The 14,358-nt window shown below is 40.3% G+C and overlaps 1 protein-coding gene across 1 annotated transcript; it reads left to right on the top strand.

Moving 5' to 3' along the window:
• Window positions 1–3,785: 3,785 nt before the first annotated feature.
• Window positions 3,786–6,654, top strand: CYTL1 (cytokine like 1). The gene is made up of 4 exons (XM_027736261.2): window positions 3,786–4,172; window positions 4,280–4,324; window positions 5,719–5,847; window positions 6,010–6,654. The coding sequence occupies exons 1-4, from the start codon at window positions 4,029–4,031 to the stop codon at window positions 6,079–6,081; spliced, it is 390 nt and encodes a 129-aa protein (XP_027592062.1). The 5' UTR covers window positions 3,786–4,028; the 3' UTR covers window positions 6,082–6,654.
• Window positions 6,655–14,358: the final 7,704 nt, after the last annotated feature.

Genomic DNA, 14,358 nt, shown 5'->3' with positions numbered 1-14,358 from the left:
GAATATTCTGTATATAAGAGTAAATAAATGTACTGTAAATAGTACTCAGACATGTAGCGACATCATCAGCCTCAAGAGTTAAGGCAAAACTCAGAGAGTGTGTGTCCTGAGCCCTGGAAGCCCCCATATGCTCACTGGATGGAAGAGCATGATAAGGATGTGTCTGTGCAGGAGATGTCTGTAGCATGATGATCATAGTGAATATGGTGGTACTGATTATCTCCTGTTCTGCTCCCTTCTAATGCCAGACTAAGCGTTATCCCACAGACTAGAAGAGCTGCAAATAGTTGCTTCTCCATCGAGGCAATCCTTAGGCGAGTTTTGACTAATATATTTTGATCTTTTGCCCCTTCCCCTCCTGTACCTCTAAATTCTATTTCCACATCCATTTGAATATTGCCTCTAAGACGCTATTAGCCTTTGTGAAGAACAGCTTGTATCTCCCTGTTAAAGACCTTCTCTGCTCAAGGCAGGGAATGCACCAGAATTAATAAGTGGCTTTGCATAAGTGACTGGATAAAAACAGTCACTGAAAAGATTCTGGAGTTTCAAGGGCTTCGGTAACTGTGCCAGATGCCTTAGACTGAAAGAACTTCCAGTGCCTGGTGTCACTTGCAAGTTCTACTGACACCAGTGAGCTTCTTAGAGAAAAAGAATTTATTTACCCATATCTGAAACAGAAACTGAATGTACTCGGAGACTGAGGATAATCTTGCTGATGAGCTACAAACAGAAAATAACTAAGAGACTATTTGTCTTTTTTTTAACTGAGTTGCATATTCTGCATGCTGAGATGGGTGGTAGTACTGATGAGCTAGTAGATATTGGGAAATACTCCTTTGGGTCAGAATCAACTATGCAAGTAATCTGGCACAGGGAGAAGATGTAGGTGAGGAAATTAAACTCCGGTCTTTCGGGTTTTTTTCGGGAAAAAAAAAACTGGTGTTTCTGATGTTAGCTAACTTTTTAAACTATTTGAGTAGATATCCATCACAAGTGACTTTCCTTGACTTAGTTTTTATAGGATCAAAGAGAAACCACGAGGCAGGAATACTGCAACTGAGCAAAAACTTCAAAGCAAATCACTTTAGCTATTTTTCCCCTTCACAAAATAGTAATTTTTTTTAATTTGATTAAATGTTTTGGGGCAGCCTTTGCTCTCCCAAGCTATCCTTAGCAGCAGCTTGGTTACTTACTTCTTGTACTGGGAGAGCATTTATGCTGTTCAGAAAACTGCTGTTCTGGCAGAGCAAATACATTTTAGCAGCTTACCAAATGTGAATGTGATAGAAGGATAATATTTCATTCCTACCTTCAGCTATTCTTTACAGTAATGAGATGGTGATTAAGAGTCTGTTTCTCTACCAGCAAGACTCACAGTCAGTAGCATCCTTTCCTTGGACTTTCACTGGGTAGCTGTGTTTAGATCTGTGATCCAGCTGCTTGGGGCCATCTCAAGATGCTTCCTGTCTCCCTCAGGCATCTTCATTCAGTTGTCCAGGCAAATCCCTTTCCTGAAAATAGAACCCAGTAGCCCATTCTCCAAGGTCAGTCCTAAAATCTCCATAACCAGGATTCCCAGCTCTTCTTTCCTCTCCAACGGCCTACCTCTCTAACATTCAGGAGCACATGATGTTACTAAACCAATTGTTTCTTACGAAGGCAAAGAAGTGTGTAACAAGACAGTAGAATGCAGCTCTCTTCTCCCGTTTCCTCCAGGTCTTTTGGTGGATTTAACTCACAGTCTTCTGCAACATACGGAGTACTTATTTTTCCCCAAAACTAGTTTCCCACCTTTCAGTGAACCTTCCTGGTCTACTGCAATGTCAGAGGATTGCAGTACTTCACCAGATACGTAATTGTTTTGCTTAATACCTCACTAAAATCGGAATTTAAAAAGTTGGGGAGTGGCATAACTTTCAAAATAACCAGTTCTTCATTCAAGGGTACCTCCATTTTACAGGACAATTAACATATAAAACAACATATGTTCGGCTTCAGGCCTGCATCCCAGCATCTGGATTTCTCAGCTCCGTCTGGCATCTAATAAAAGAACAGAACCTCATAAATTCAACTCAGAAAGCAAAATAGTTTTTATACATTTATGACAGCCATATAGAGATGTATTTGCTCTATTTGAGACCATGAATATGTAAGTACACTGGACTTCCCAAGCAGTCATAACAAGCCCTATTTTTAGATTGATAAACTGTGAGCATTTGCATAGAATCATAGAATGGCTTGGTTGGAAGTCACCTTAAAGATCATGTAGTTCCAACCCCTCTGCCATGGATAGGGACACCTTTCACTAGACCAGGTTGCTCAGAGCCCCATCCAACCTGGCCTTGAATACTTTCAAGGACAGGGCACCCACAGCTTCTAGGGGAAACCTGCTACTGTGCCTCACCACCCTCATGGGAAAGAATTTCTTCTTAATATGTAATCTAAACATATTCTTTTTCAGTTTGAAGCCATTCCCCCTTGTCCTTTTCACATGCTCTTGTAAAAAGTCCCCCTCCATCTTTCTTGTAGGCTCCCTTCAGCAGCACAGAGGTGAGGCTGACAATTGGTAGTTCCCAGGATCTTCCTTTCTACTCTTTTTAAAAAGATGGGTAAAATTTTTATCCTTTTCCAGTCACCTGGGACTTCACCTGACTGCCATGACTTTTCAAATATCATGAAAAGTGACTTGGCAACTACATCAGCGAACTCCCTCAAGACCCTGGGATGCATCTCATCAGGTCCCACAGACTTATGTACATTCAGGTTCCTCAGGTGGTCGTGAACCTGATCTTTACTTACAGTGGGAATCACTTTGCTCTCCCAATCCTCATCCTGCTGTCCATCCACTCGAGAACTGTGGAAAGAGAGGTTGCCATTGAACACTGAGGCAAAAAAGTTGTTGAGTTACTCAGCCTTTTCCTCATCTGTTGCCAAGAGTTTACCACCATTGTTTATGGAGGGGGGTACACCTTCTTTGACCTCCTTTTCTGGTTAACATAACCAAAGAAGCCCTTGTTATTCTTTGCATTCCTTGTCAGGTTCAGTTCCAGCTTCAGTTTGACTTTCCTCACCCCATCCCTACACAACCAAACTTCATCTCTATACTCTTCCCAGGTTACCTGTCCTGTTTCCACTGCCTCCACATTTGCTCCTTTCCTTTAGTTTGACCAGCAGGTCCCTACTCAGCCATGATTGTCTCTTGCTTTCCTTGCCTGGTTTATTGTTCCTGGGGATCACTAACTCTTGTGCTCTATGGAAGACTTTCTTAAATATCTACCAGCTCTGTTCCACTTCCCTTGTCCCTCAGGGCAGTTTCCCAGGGGATCCTATTGATTATCTCCTTGAAGAGCTGAAAGTTTCCCTTCCTAAAGTTCAGGGACCTAACTTTACTCCTTACCTGATCCATATCCATCAGGATCACAAACTCCACTAATGCATGATTAAGTTAAATGAGAAAATTATACTAGACCTGGGAGTTTTCCTTTAAAACCATATTTCAGAGTTTCTGAGGATGATAAACAGGCCTGATTGATACCGCCAACATGACACCCATCCTGGAAGAATTTCTCTCTATCTACAGCCTATGTAGTCCCACAGCTGTACATTAGGTTCTCAAAAAACAGATGCATGTGTCAAAGCACATACAGGATCGGGGCCTATGACACTTTGATAAGCCTGTGGTTTTTCTTACACAGATTTCTGTTGTTTGAGATGCTTACTAGGTTTTTTTCTTTCTGGAATGAAAAGTGCCAGTGGTGTTTGTTTTTATTACTCTCGTTCCCTCCTTCCCTCCTCCAGGCAGGAAAGCACTAGCAGCTCTGTCTCATAGGTTGGCAGGAAATTTAAGACAGCAGTAAGCTGCTGCTTGGACCACCCCCAGGCTTTTTTTTTTCCTGTTGATGCAGGAGACTATTTAATTGAGGGCTGATTTGTCAAACTTACTTGTTGACGCTCACCAGTACCTGCCTAAACACTGACGGTGATTCTTTCCCTTCCTTCCTCCTCTTTTGGACAAACACCCCACAATGAAGATGCTGCTGAGCCTGATTGCTCTGCTCTCTGCAGCCCTGCTAGCCAGTGCAGCCCCTCCGACTTGCTACTCGAGGGTGTTGTCTCTGAGCAAAGAAATCACAGAGTCCTTTAAGGAGTTGCAGACCTCCAAAGATGTGGTGAGTCCACCTAGAAATTGCTCCTGCACAGAAGCTGCAGGTTGCTGCTTTTGACACAGGTTTCTCTCAAAACAAAATTGCAATGGGGTCTTTCTTTTTTCCTGCAGGACTCGTGTGTGGAGACACTGCCCAGGCTGTATTTGGACATACATGTAAGTTTGCACACTTCTTTCTTACTGTTGTGCAGTAAAAGCAGTTTATGAAAAGTGAGAATAACTCTTAAGATTGTACCTCAGAAGAGTGGTTTAAAAGGAATGTTTAAAACTTTAATTAACCAGAGAGAGGAGTGACAAAAAAAAAAATCTTACTTTGAACCTTATTAAAAGGTTCTTTTGGACTTTCTAAGATTTTACTTGATTAAAAAATGAGGAAATCAATATTTTTAAGTGATTGCCATATGTACATCATTAATTTATTATGGCAGAGCCTTTTCAGAAGTTAAATATGTGCAACAAGTTTTGAATAATAGTTTAAAACAAGAAATGCAGAATAAAATTTCTTCACTTAATAAATCTACTTAAATTTGTATCCTAAGTGTTTTCTGATAGTTTTAATAAAATAAGTAATAAAATAATAATGTTGTTTCAATTTAAAAGAAGTATAGGAATACCTTTGCTGTTTTTTTCTGTTTTAAATAGCCACATGTTGAATCTAGAAAGAAAGTGTGCCTGAGGATATGGAAATGTGACACTGAGAAAAGACAGCAGTAGTCATCTTCCAGCAAAGACAAAATAACCTCCTGCACACACAGTTAATGTCATAGTGTTCTGCCCTGGGATATTTGATATATTTGCTTCTTTTCCCAGTGCTCCACTGAGTAAATAAAAAATAGAAAATATCAGAAAAAACAAATGTCTGACACATTTTTCCAGAAGCAACTACACCATCAAGTCTTATAATTTAGGACCTCTAGACCCCAGTTCTAGAGCTGCCAGTGTTTCACATCATTGCAAAAGCCAAGCAATGTGAGTTCAGTGCCTCAGTTTCCCTTGCCTTAAACAAGAGCTGGGGTATTTATTTACCTGCTTCACAAGGACATTGTGAAATTCATATTGTCTCTGCTTTATTTTGATAACACAAAGTTTGAGGTAAAAATTACTCTGAAAAAATCTTGACTGGTAGCCATGGTATTGCCTATTGTACAGGAACAGAGCAGTCAAGTCTGTGAGATCTTGATAATCTGTTCATCAGCTAAATCAGGTGCTCTCTTAAAGTAATACAGTGCACCTATTCTTTAGATAACTCCACCTACTACAGGAACAGATTTGATTGCATTGGCACTGCTGCCTCCTAAAGCATGTGAGAAAGAAGCTGACAGACCAAGACTGTATACATCCACTTTTCCAAGCACTTATTTGGACAAAACATCTTTGTTATGAAATATTGACAGTGAATTTTCCTAACTAAAGGTTACATAGATTACATGCACATAGAGGTAGGAATTCAAGGTTCCCACATAAGCAGTAAGAATTTTGGAAGTGGTGGACAAGGAACATAAATCTGTGTTTGTGCAGGGTTATACAGACCTCTTTTGCGTGCTTTGCAGAATTACTGTGTATTGGCAAAGCTCCGTGATTTTGTGGCCTACCCCAGATGTGATACGGTGCTTGAAGTGAACGAGCTGAAGGAAAAAGCCCGGAGCCTGTACACCATCTTGATCTCCTACTGCAGAAGGGTAGGTCAAGATACATCAGTATGGCCTCTGCTTCTAGACCTATCTGTCTCCACACTGTTCCCTAACCAGCAAAACTGGATGAAGCCTGAGCTTCTCAACATTGTGCTATCTTCTGCCTTCCTCCTTATAAATGTTAGCCTTCTTTTTTGTTTGTTTCTGCAGGACTTGGTGTTCCTCACTGATGATTGTAATGCTCTGGAAATTCCCATTGAACACTCCATCACTGAGAGCTAAAAGGGAGTTAACTCAAAAGTTGTACCCGGGAAATTTTCAAGGAGATTAAGAGTCAAAATATATATATATGCAGTCTACAGTGTTAACAAGCACACTAGCAATATTATCTCAGACCTACCCATTTTTCTCCACCTTGGCAGGAAATGAATTGCATGCCTTGCATACCTACTGAGCTGCTAGGGAACATACCATTAGGGAGCAGTTTTTCATTTGGCAAGGTATGATATTTCAGCTTAGCCAAATGTATAAAGTATGTTTTGTTTAAACATCAGAAACTAGATTTTTTTTTTTTTACTCTTTTACAAATAACTAGACTCGTATATAGAAAACACTTCATGATTAACATTCTATCCTGACTTAGATGTTCTTTTTTTATTAGATGGGCAAGGAAGGGATCATATTTGTTTTTCTTAGTGTGTTTGATAGAAGAAGTGTAACTCCATACTGGCAGATTTCTCTGCCTGTATAGTTCATATATGTATGTTGATAGTTTTTGATGTCAGACTTGTGAGAATGGAGGTGAAAGTAATCTGTCTCTGTGGAAAACTAAATAAAAACAGCCTTCTAAACCAAGATGCTTGTGTCTTTCACAATCAAGCTGAAAAGTGTCATTCTTGAAAACTTACTTTTCACAGTCACTTGCAAGTTGTTTTTCACGGCACAAGCTTTGTTTCCATAGCAATGCAAACTTTGCTGCGTCTGCGTGATTTGACAATGTGTAAATTTCTACTAGGAGAATTTTTCCATACTGCAAACAATTTCCTTAATGAAATTAGTGATTTGGGGGTTTTTCAATAGAGTTTCTGTGTTGTAAAGCTTGCATCGTGACCTGGCAAGCAAACTGCAGAGCAAGACATGTTTCGTTTTCTGCAGAAGCCCATGCTACGCTGTCCCTAGAACTGGACCTTGGGTAAGTGTACAGGTAACCGTGGTATTTCTGCCCCTGCTGCTTTCCTGTCTCAAGGACACACACTTTCCAAAACAGAGTATTTGATGAGGATTTTCTCATGGATCTTCTCATGACTCCTCATTGTCTGTCTTTATTAAAGCAAATAAGTCTTCCCTAGACATTTGGTGGAACACATGATCCTAACTCCAGATTTCTCCTGTAATATTCCCATTCTTTTTCAACCACTTTCAAAATATATTTTCTCCTGTTTCAGGCTGATTATCTCTGTGAAGAAAATGTAGCCTAGTTTATTTAGGACAAAATATCTTGCAAGAAGTCTTTGGAACTGGAAACAGAGTAGAAATCTTTACTTTATTTGCACTGCTTTCGTTAGTAACTTTAGCTTTTTCATGACTGACAAGGACACACTGTCTGCAAAACACTCTTAGCATGGCTCCTTACCAACAGCTCCATTCTATGCTGTTATATCCTAGTTCTGCAGAAGCTGAGAAAAGCAAGTAGATGCTTTGGGGACTGTACATACTTGAATGGACTTTAAAAGCCTATCCTCCATTTGTAGATGCTGTACATTTTATTCCCAGAATCAGGTTTGTTTGATCATTGGTGTGCTTTTAAAACAAGTACATTCCCTATGGTTTATGCTGTGACTCTCTCCACATCTCATATGTCATTTTTAATGGAAAGTGTGCTGAAAGCAAAGCTATGCTCTTTCAGCTCACAGTAACCTGCTGTCATTCAGACTGTCTTAATGAGATTTGTGATTAGATGAACCCTTTTTATCACTACGTCTTTTTCCAGGTTGTCACAGTCCGGGGGGAAAAAAAACACTGATAAAGAGATCTAATTCACTTTTAATTTGCCAAGAAAACATCCACTTCTCCCTTCAAGTAAGACATTAAGTTTATCAACTTTTTAATTTGCCAGGTACCTAAGGAGCGGTGGAGCCATTCATGCAGCTGAGCATTTATTCCTGCAACACAGCAGTCCATGCTCATTAGGGTCCTGGCCAATAGGGAGACTGTGGGGGGATTAAGAAGGACATATTTGTTGTAATTTGCCAACTGGCATCTTGCCTAGTTATTGCAGAATATTACTAAAAGCAAATCATTAAGAAACTGCACTCAGTTTTTACAGTCATTAGGGAAGAATTGCAGAAAAACAAAGCATCTGTTCTGTTTTCCTGCCTGTTGAAGGAGGTTTGTTGCAAGGAGCAGTCAATACTAGGACTAGGTTTTCTTTTCAGACTTCTCTCTCTCTGTAAGAATCCTCACTAAAGACCTACCCTAAGACTCTTAAACTCTCCCTTATATTATCAAAGGGAATCCCAAAGCCCTGGAGACTGTCTCTGCAAAACTATTAAAAAATATTTATTTCCAATTTTGCTAAAAATTTATAGATCAATTTTACTAGAACCAACTCTTTTCCCTTCTTTTTTTCCAGTCTTAGTTAAATAGGTTTTACTTAAGTGGGCACTCTGTTCACTTAACTCCTCATACATTGTTTAACTGTTTTTTTGGTGAAATCAGAAAACCTTTGAACAGATAATTAGATCATTCAAGGTGGTGAGGTTCCACTGGATAGCATGTGACTTGATACTAGTTAATGTGGTATAAATCTTATGAATTTTTTTTTTTAAGCAAAGGAAAAACATTAATGCAGCATTGAAGAGGGATCTGATCTTTCAGGTTGTACACTTTACACTTTGAGAAGAGCATTAGTTTGTGCAAACACCAGGTTTAGGAGTGCCCATTTACCCATTACACTTTTTCCAATACTTGTGGTATTTACGGGTTGCACTAATGGGATGCTGACAGAGATTTTCAAAAAATGTGCTACAAAGCTGAAGTCTTGTAAATAATGTCACCTTTCAAACATTTAACCACTGTACTTTGACCAACATTTTTTTTTCCACATTAAAATCTTCTCATTTTTGGAGTGTATGGCAGTGCAAGTGAAAATTACAATGGACAAACTTCATCAGTTTCATTTGTGCAACATTTTGGATTCACGCTTTTAAGCTTCCTATGGCCAGGAACCCTGTGCCATCCAAGATTTCACTCTTAGCCCACCAGAGTAAAGAAAACAGTCTGCAAGGGAGCCACTGGTAGCTAAGTCATAATTCAGGGACAAGGTCCAGAGAAGGGTCATGATCTTGTTATCAAAGGTTTTTTCATAGCCTAAGTTTCCTCAGTATAGGGTAAATAATATAACAATGAACACAAAACCTATTAAAATATCTATCTTTTCAATAGATAACTACATGGATATATACCCTGAAATCTTGCTTCATATTTACAGGTCTGTAAAGAGTACGTGTTCAGAGATATAAGAGGATTTTTAAACCAAACAGATGTGAGGGGAAGAAAAACCTCTTCAAAGATGATTTGCAATAGATTGAAATATGTGGACACTACTTCATTAATATTCAAATACAGAAAAAAAAGTCAAAGTCATAGAAGGAGGAAGGAGCTCAAGGCTCTTAAAGCATCTTTTGAGCCCAAGACTAACCTGGCTATCCCAGGTCATTCTTCTTAGTAGTTGGCCTGAAAGACTTTTATGAAAAAGTTGGTCTAGAAAGCCCACAACAGTTCAAATCAATCCATTCCAGACCTCCTTTTGTTACAAAGTTTTACCTGGTACCCAATTTGCCCTCTCAAAATTTAAATCCTTTGCTTCCTTATTTGTTCATCACAAAAACGGAGATTGGAGTGTTATTTTTTTGTCTTTGCAGCAGATGTTGGTATGCTGAAAGACTTCTGTCTCTCCCTATTCTATAGATCCAATTCTTTCAATCTTTCTTCATTGGTCAGAGGTCTAGAAAACATGTCCCTTCTTGTTGCCTTTTTTCTGACTCTATTCACTTGGCTCCCATCTCTTTTGAAGCACAGTTCTTGAAGTTAAATATAGACATCCAGCTGAGGATTTAGCAGTGTCAAGTGGTGTATAAAGAAAGATTTATCAGTAACGTTGTGAAAATAGTAACAAAAGAAAAATTATCTCCAAGTATCTGGAGACAATGTTTTACTTTTTTATTTGAATGTTAAGATAAATATAGAAAGTTAGAGTACAAGCTGGTCTCACTACTCTATAATAAAGAAAATGTTTTGAGGAAAACAAAAAATAAACAAACAAGAACAACAGATAATGAAATACAATGACTGCTCCTTTTGCTGTCCTGTCCTAACTACTGAACACTTGCCTTCCCAATCAGAGTGGCTGCAGCTAAGTTGCTTTTTGGCAATGGTCTCTGGTCTATGCTATACCCTAGACCACATCCAAAGTTTGTTTGGAAGAGTGGCATCTGCCCCAGGTCAAAACTGTGTCCAGAACTGTTATAACAATTTCCGGGTATAACCAGGCATGTTTCAACACCCGGAATGTTCCTAACACTAAGCAAATAAATAAAAGACTGATTTTGGAACAAAGTGGTTCAGTCGTTCTCCTGAGAGAAGAGCTGTGCTTTCCAGACTGTTAATGCATTTCATACCACTATTGAATTCAAACACAAAACCTGAAGTAGCCCAGGGAACCAACTCCAAATCTTCCCAGTTTCCTTATGATTTTCCCACTGAATAAGTATCAGATAAATGAGTTGGAAAGGTGTTATTCCTATTGAGAGAGAAAGAGCAAGAATGTAATTTTAACAAGCCAAGGTCAGACAGAACACTAATGACCTAGAAAGGGAAAAAATGTTATTTGGACATCACAACTTTTTTCACTTGTTTGTTTTCTGCTGATTAATACAGAAGGATCTTTTTCTGCAGTTGCAGAATTTAAGCTATTTTTTTTCTACTGTGAGTTCTCTGAGGTCCATAAGTGTTTGGTTGTTCTTGTCTTCTTATGACAGCTAGAGAGCCAGAAGATGGGGGCTTGGAAAGCTGGGAGCTTGGAAAGCAGGTTGTTTATCAAAATTTATTGCTTGATCAGGACACAGAGGCCAGGTCAAGGGAGCAAAGAAATACACTGTTCCATATCCTCCCTCTTCTAGTGCATAGGTTTATAACCCAAATCACAAGCCATACATCTGGGATTTACTTGCATTTGATGCCTCCAGGCATCTATCTGTTAGTTGCTGTGAAGTGTACTGCTTGCCTTAGTGTCCTCCTCTGAAATTTTAATATAAAGCCATAATTAATTTTTTTAAAATTTTTAATTTATTTTTTTATAAGAACTGCAAACTCAGTTCTAGACTAAAGCATGTAATGAGTAACTTTTATTCAGCCTTTACATGCACCAGGATGCGTATCTTGAGCCTAACCCATGTCCAGCTAGTGCAATTCAGAGTTGGGCTAAGCCATAGCTCCTTCTGGGGGTATGGCAGGCAGTTGCATTTATGTAGCACTTTCCTTCACTCAGCATTTTTATCCCCTTTAAACACTACTGCCTCATTTGTGTTAAATATCTGAATGTACAGCACCAAAGAAGTCCTAGGAGCCTGTGTCCTAAGCTTTGCCAAGCTTGTATGGACACTAGGAGAAAGTCTATGGCCAAATTACTTCCAGCATGGGGTAAATATGCCATCTCTGAAACCCCTTTCATCAAAGGCAAAAAATGTCATGAAATGATGCATGAAAAAGTAAGAATGACAGCATGACAGTCTGCAGGAGAAACAATATGGGTTTCCCTTTCCTCATCCACGACGTGGGGGATCCCAGCTCTAGTTCCCTCTCCGTCTGAAGAACCATTTCCGACGTCTTGTGGGACGGGGAAGGGGGACTCCAGAAACAGGGTTTTTCAGGCCCCGAGCCTGTGTTCCCCCCAACCCACGTGGCTCCATGGCAGGCACAGAGACAGCACACCGGGCGTGGAGAGGAGGCAAGAGAGAGTTTATTGTTGTTTATAAGGCTTTTAGGAGGGTCAAAGGGGAACCAATCACGAGTTCAGGGTCACACAGAAAAAACCATCAGGTAAAGGGTCAACAGCCAATAGGAAAGGGTTAAACAAAGGACCAATGGGACGCCTCGGGACATCTTCCCAGGACACTCCTGCATGGGAGATAACAGTTGCTGTGGGGGGTATTGGGAAGAAGAAACACGTGTTTGCAAAGGGACCACAAAGAGCCATTTTAAAACATGTTTAAACAAGTTTCTCATCAGATTCACTGCCACATGTCCCCTTGAACTCTCTCTTCAAAGTTCTTTTCAACTTTCCCTTACGGTACTTGTTGGCTATCGGTCTCGTGCCCGTATTTAGCCTTAGATGGAGTTTACCACCCACTTTGGGCTGCATTCCCAAGCAACCCGACTCCGAGAAGCCCCGGGCCCGGCGCGCCGGGGGGCCGCGTAACTACTCGTTCACGGGGAAGAATTGCAATCCCCGATCCCCATCACGAATGGGGTTCAACGGGTTACCCGCGCCTGCCGGCGGAGGGTAGGCACAAGCTGAGCCAGTCAGTGTAGCGCGCGTGCGGCCCCGGACATCTAAGGGCATCACAGACCTGTTATTGCTCAATCTCGGGTGGCTGCACGCCACTTGTCCCTCTAAGAAGTTGGACGCCGAAACTAGTTAGCATGCCAGAGTCTCGTTCGTTATCGGAATTAACCAGACAAATCGCTCCACCAACTAAGAACGGCCATGCACCACCACCCACGGAATCGAGAAAGAGCTCTCAATCTGTCAATCCTGTCCGTGTCCGGGCCGGGTGAGGTTCAAGAGCCATTTTAAAACATGTTTAAACAAGTTTCTCATCAGATAGACTGCCACAAAACAAGGCTGGGTAAACTTCCACCGTGGCCACAAAGAGCAAGTAGAAGGTCAGAGTCACATCTTCCCCCTCTCCCATGCCCCAACTCACTGCTCAGCACTTGGGAGAACAAGTGGGCTTATCCAATTGCCTATGATAAACTTGACATAAACCTTGTCATTTTGCCATGACCTACAGAGTCAAGTTTTCAGCTGATCCTAAGGGTCACTTGGCCACTTTGGCTGAAAAGAGAGCAAAGAATGGGGATAGTACCAAAGAAAAAACAGGCAAGAGCATCCTGCCCCTTTGTTCAAAGAAAGATACTTCAATCTGCACAAAACTGTTTTCCTCAAACAACTGCACTGCATCAGTCTTACTCCATTCTCCTGTAATAGCATTTTATCACTTATGTCCTCACAAAGCAGACTTATGCAGAAGAGAAATTATGCAAATAAAATCATTTCTAATCATCAGTGTCTTCAAAGGAGGACAACAAGAAGCTGCTCTCAAGAAAATCCATTGATAAGGATAATTATACAATTAGGCTTTTTCAGTCATCTCTTCATATATACAGTAATTACTTTCAACTTAGAATCTTATCAGCATGGCATAAAAATCTGGATACAGATGTAGACAGGTGAAGAAAAGATCATGAAGTGTTTTATTCACATTAATTACACCTCATAATATCTCTGACAACTCAGAAAGAGATTAAGTTCAGTCATTGAAGCCTCTAAGCAGACTGCTTATTTAGTTATTTAAATGTGTTTTTGAGGATCTAAGTATGAGCACTGGGACACAAACATCTTGCCTAGGATCAGACAGCAAATTGATGACAGTGTCAAAAATAAAGCAGATGCCTTTTGAGCCTCCTCCTCTCCACTCTGAGCACTGCCTCTAGCACATGTCCGCATGTAGTCTGGGTGTGGCTCTTGTATTTACTGACAACCAGCATTTTACGTGGCAATCAAACAGATTATTACTTTATTATTCCTGGCAAGCTTTTGACCAAAGCTAGGTTTGTGGTCCAAATTTAAAATGAATTCCTATTACATATGCCAGAACTGGTTTGAAGAACTATTTCGTCCCTGTTAAAGATCTCGTCAAGCCAAAGAAAGGGCAGTCTAATCTTTGTAATATGCATCTCCAAGTGACTTGCATGGGACGTACAATATTGAAAAGCAAAGATCTGATAGTCACAGCAAAATGTACTTTACAAATTGCCTTTTGGAAAGAACATAATCCAGAATTCAACAGCAAACAATAACTTCAGAACAGCCATGGATTCCTAAAAAATGTTGAAATTCTGATAACAAACTGTTTAACCTGGATCACTGAAAGCACAGTGATTCAATACTAATGCCTTCAAAAGCCAATTCTACAGCCACCACCACTGAGACCATATGATGCAAAATCCATCTGATGTGAGCAACAATAATTTTTCTCTTCATTCCTGCAAAGTTTCAATTCCACCCTTTCTTCACTGTATCAAATGCAGAAATTTCCTTAAATCACAAGCTACATTCATTTGGGCCAAACTGTAATGGCCCTTCCTCAGAGGTAGTGATCAGACTGGGTGTTGCCACTTGCCAGTTCCTTGACTCTAGTGAACACAGATATCTGGCTACAGATCTGTTGCTCCATCATGGAGCATCTGCACAGCCATGGCGTGATGCTGTGGCAG

This window comes from Pipra filicauda, unplaced genomic scaffold (genome assembly GCF_003945595.2).
Source record: "Pipra filicauda isolate LSUMZ 115617 unplaced genomic scaffold, ASM394559v2 scaffold43_size3849885_pilon, whole genome shotgun sequence".
NCBI classification, from domain to species: Eukaryota; Metazoa; Chordata; class Aves; order Passeriformes; family Pipridae; genus Pipra; species Pipra filicauda.
The sequence above is the reverse complement of the archived record's forward strand: the minus strand, read 5'-3'. Positions and strand labels throughout refer to the sequence as shown.

Bases quoted from the DNA above. Each gene is read 5' to 3' on its own strand.
- CYTL1 (XM_027736261.2), top strand. From the start codon at position 4,029: ATGAAGATGCTGCTGAGCCTGATTGCTCTGCTCTCTGCAGCCCTGCTA. The intron at 4,325-5,718 runs GTAAGTTTGCAC...CGTGCTTTGCAG, and splicing joins GGCTGTATTTGGACATACAT to AATTACTGTGTATTGGCAAA. The intron at 5,848-6,009 runs GTAGGTCAAGAT...TTGTTTCTGCAG, and splicing joins TGATCTCCTACTGCAGAAGG to GACTTGGTGTTCCTCACTGA.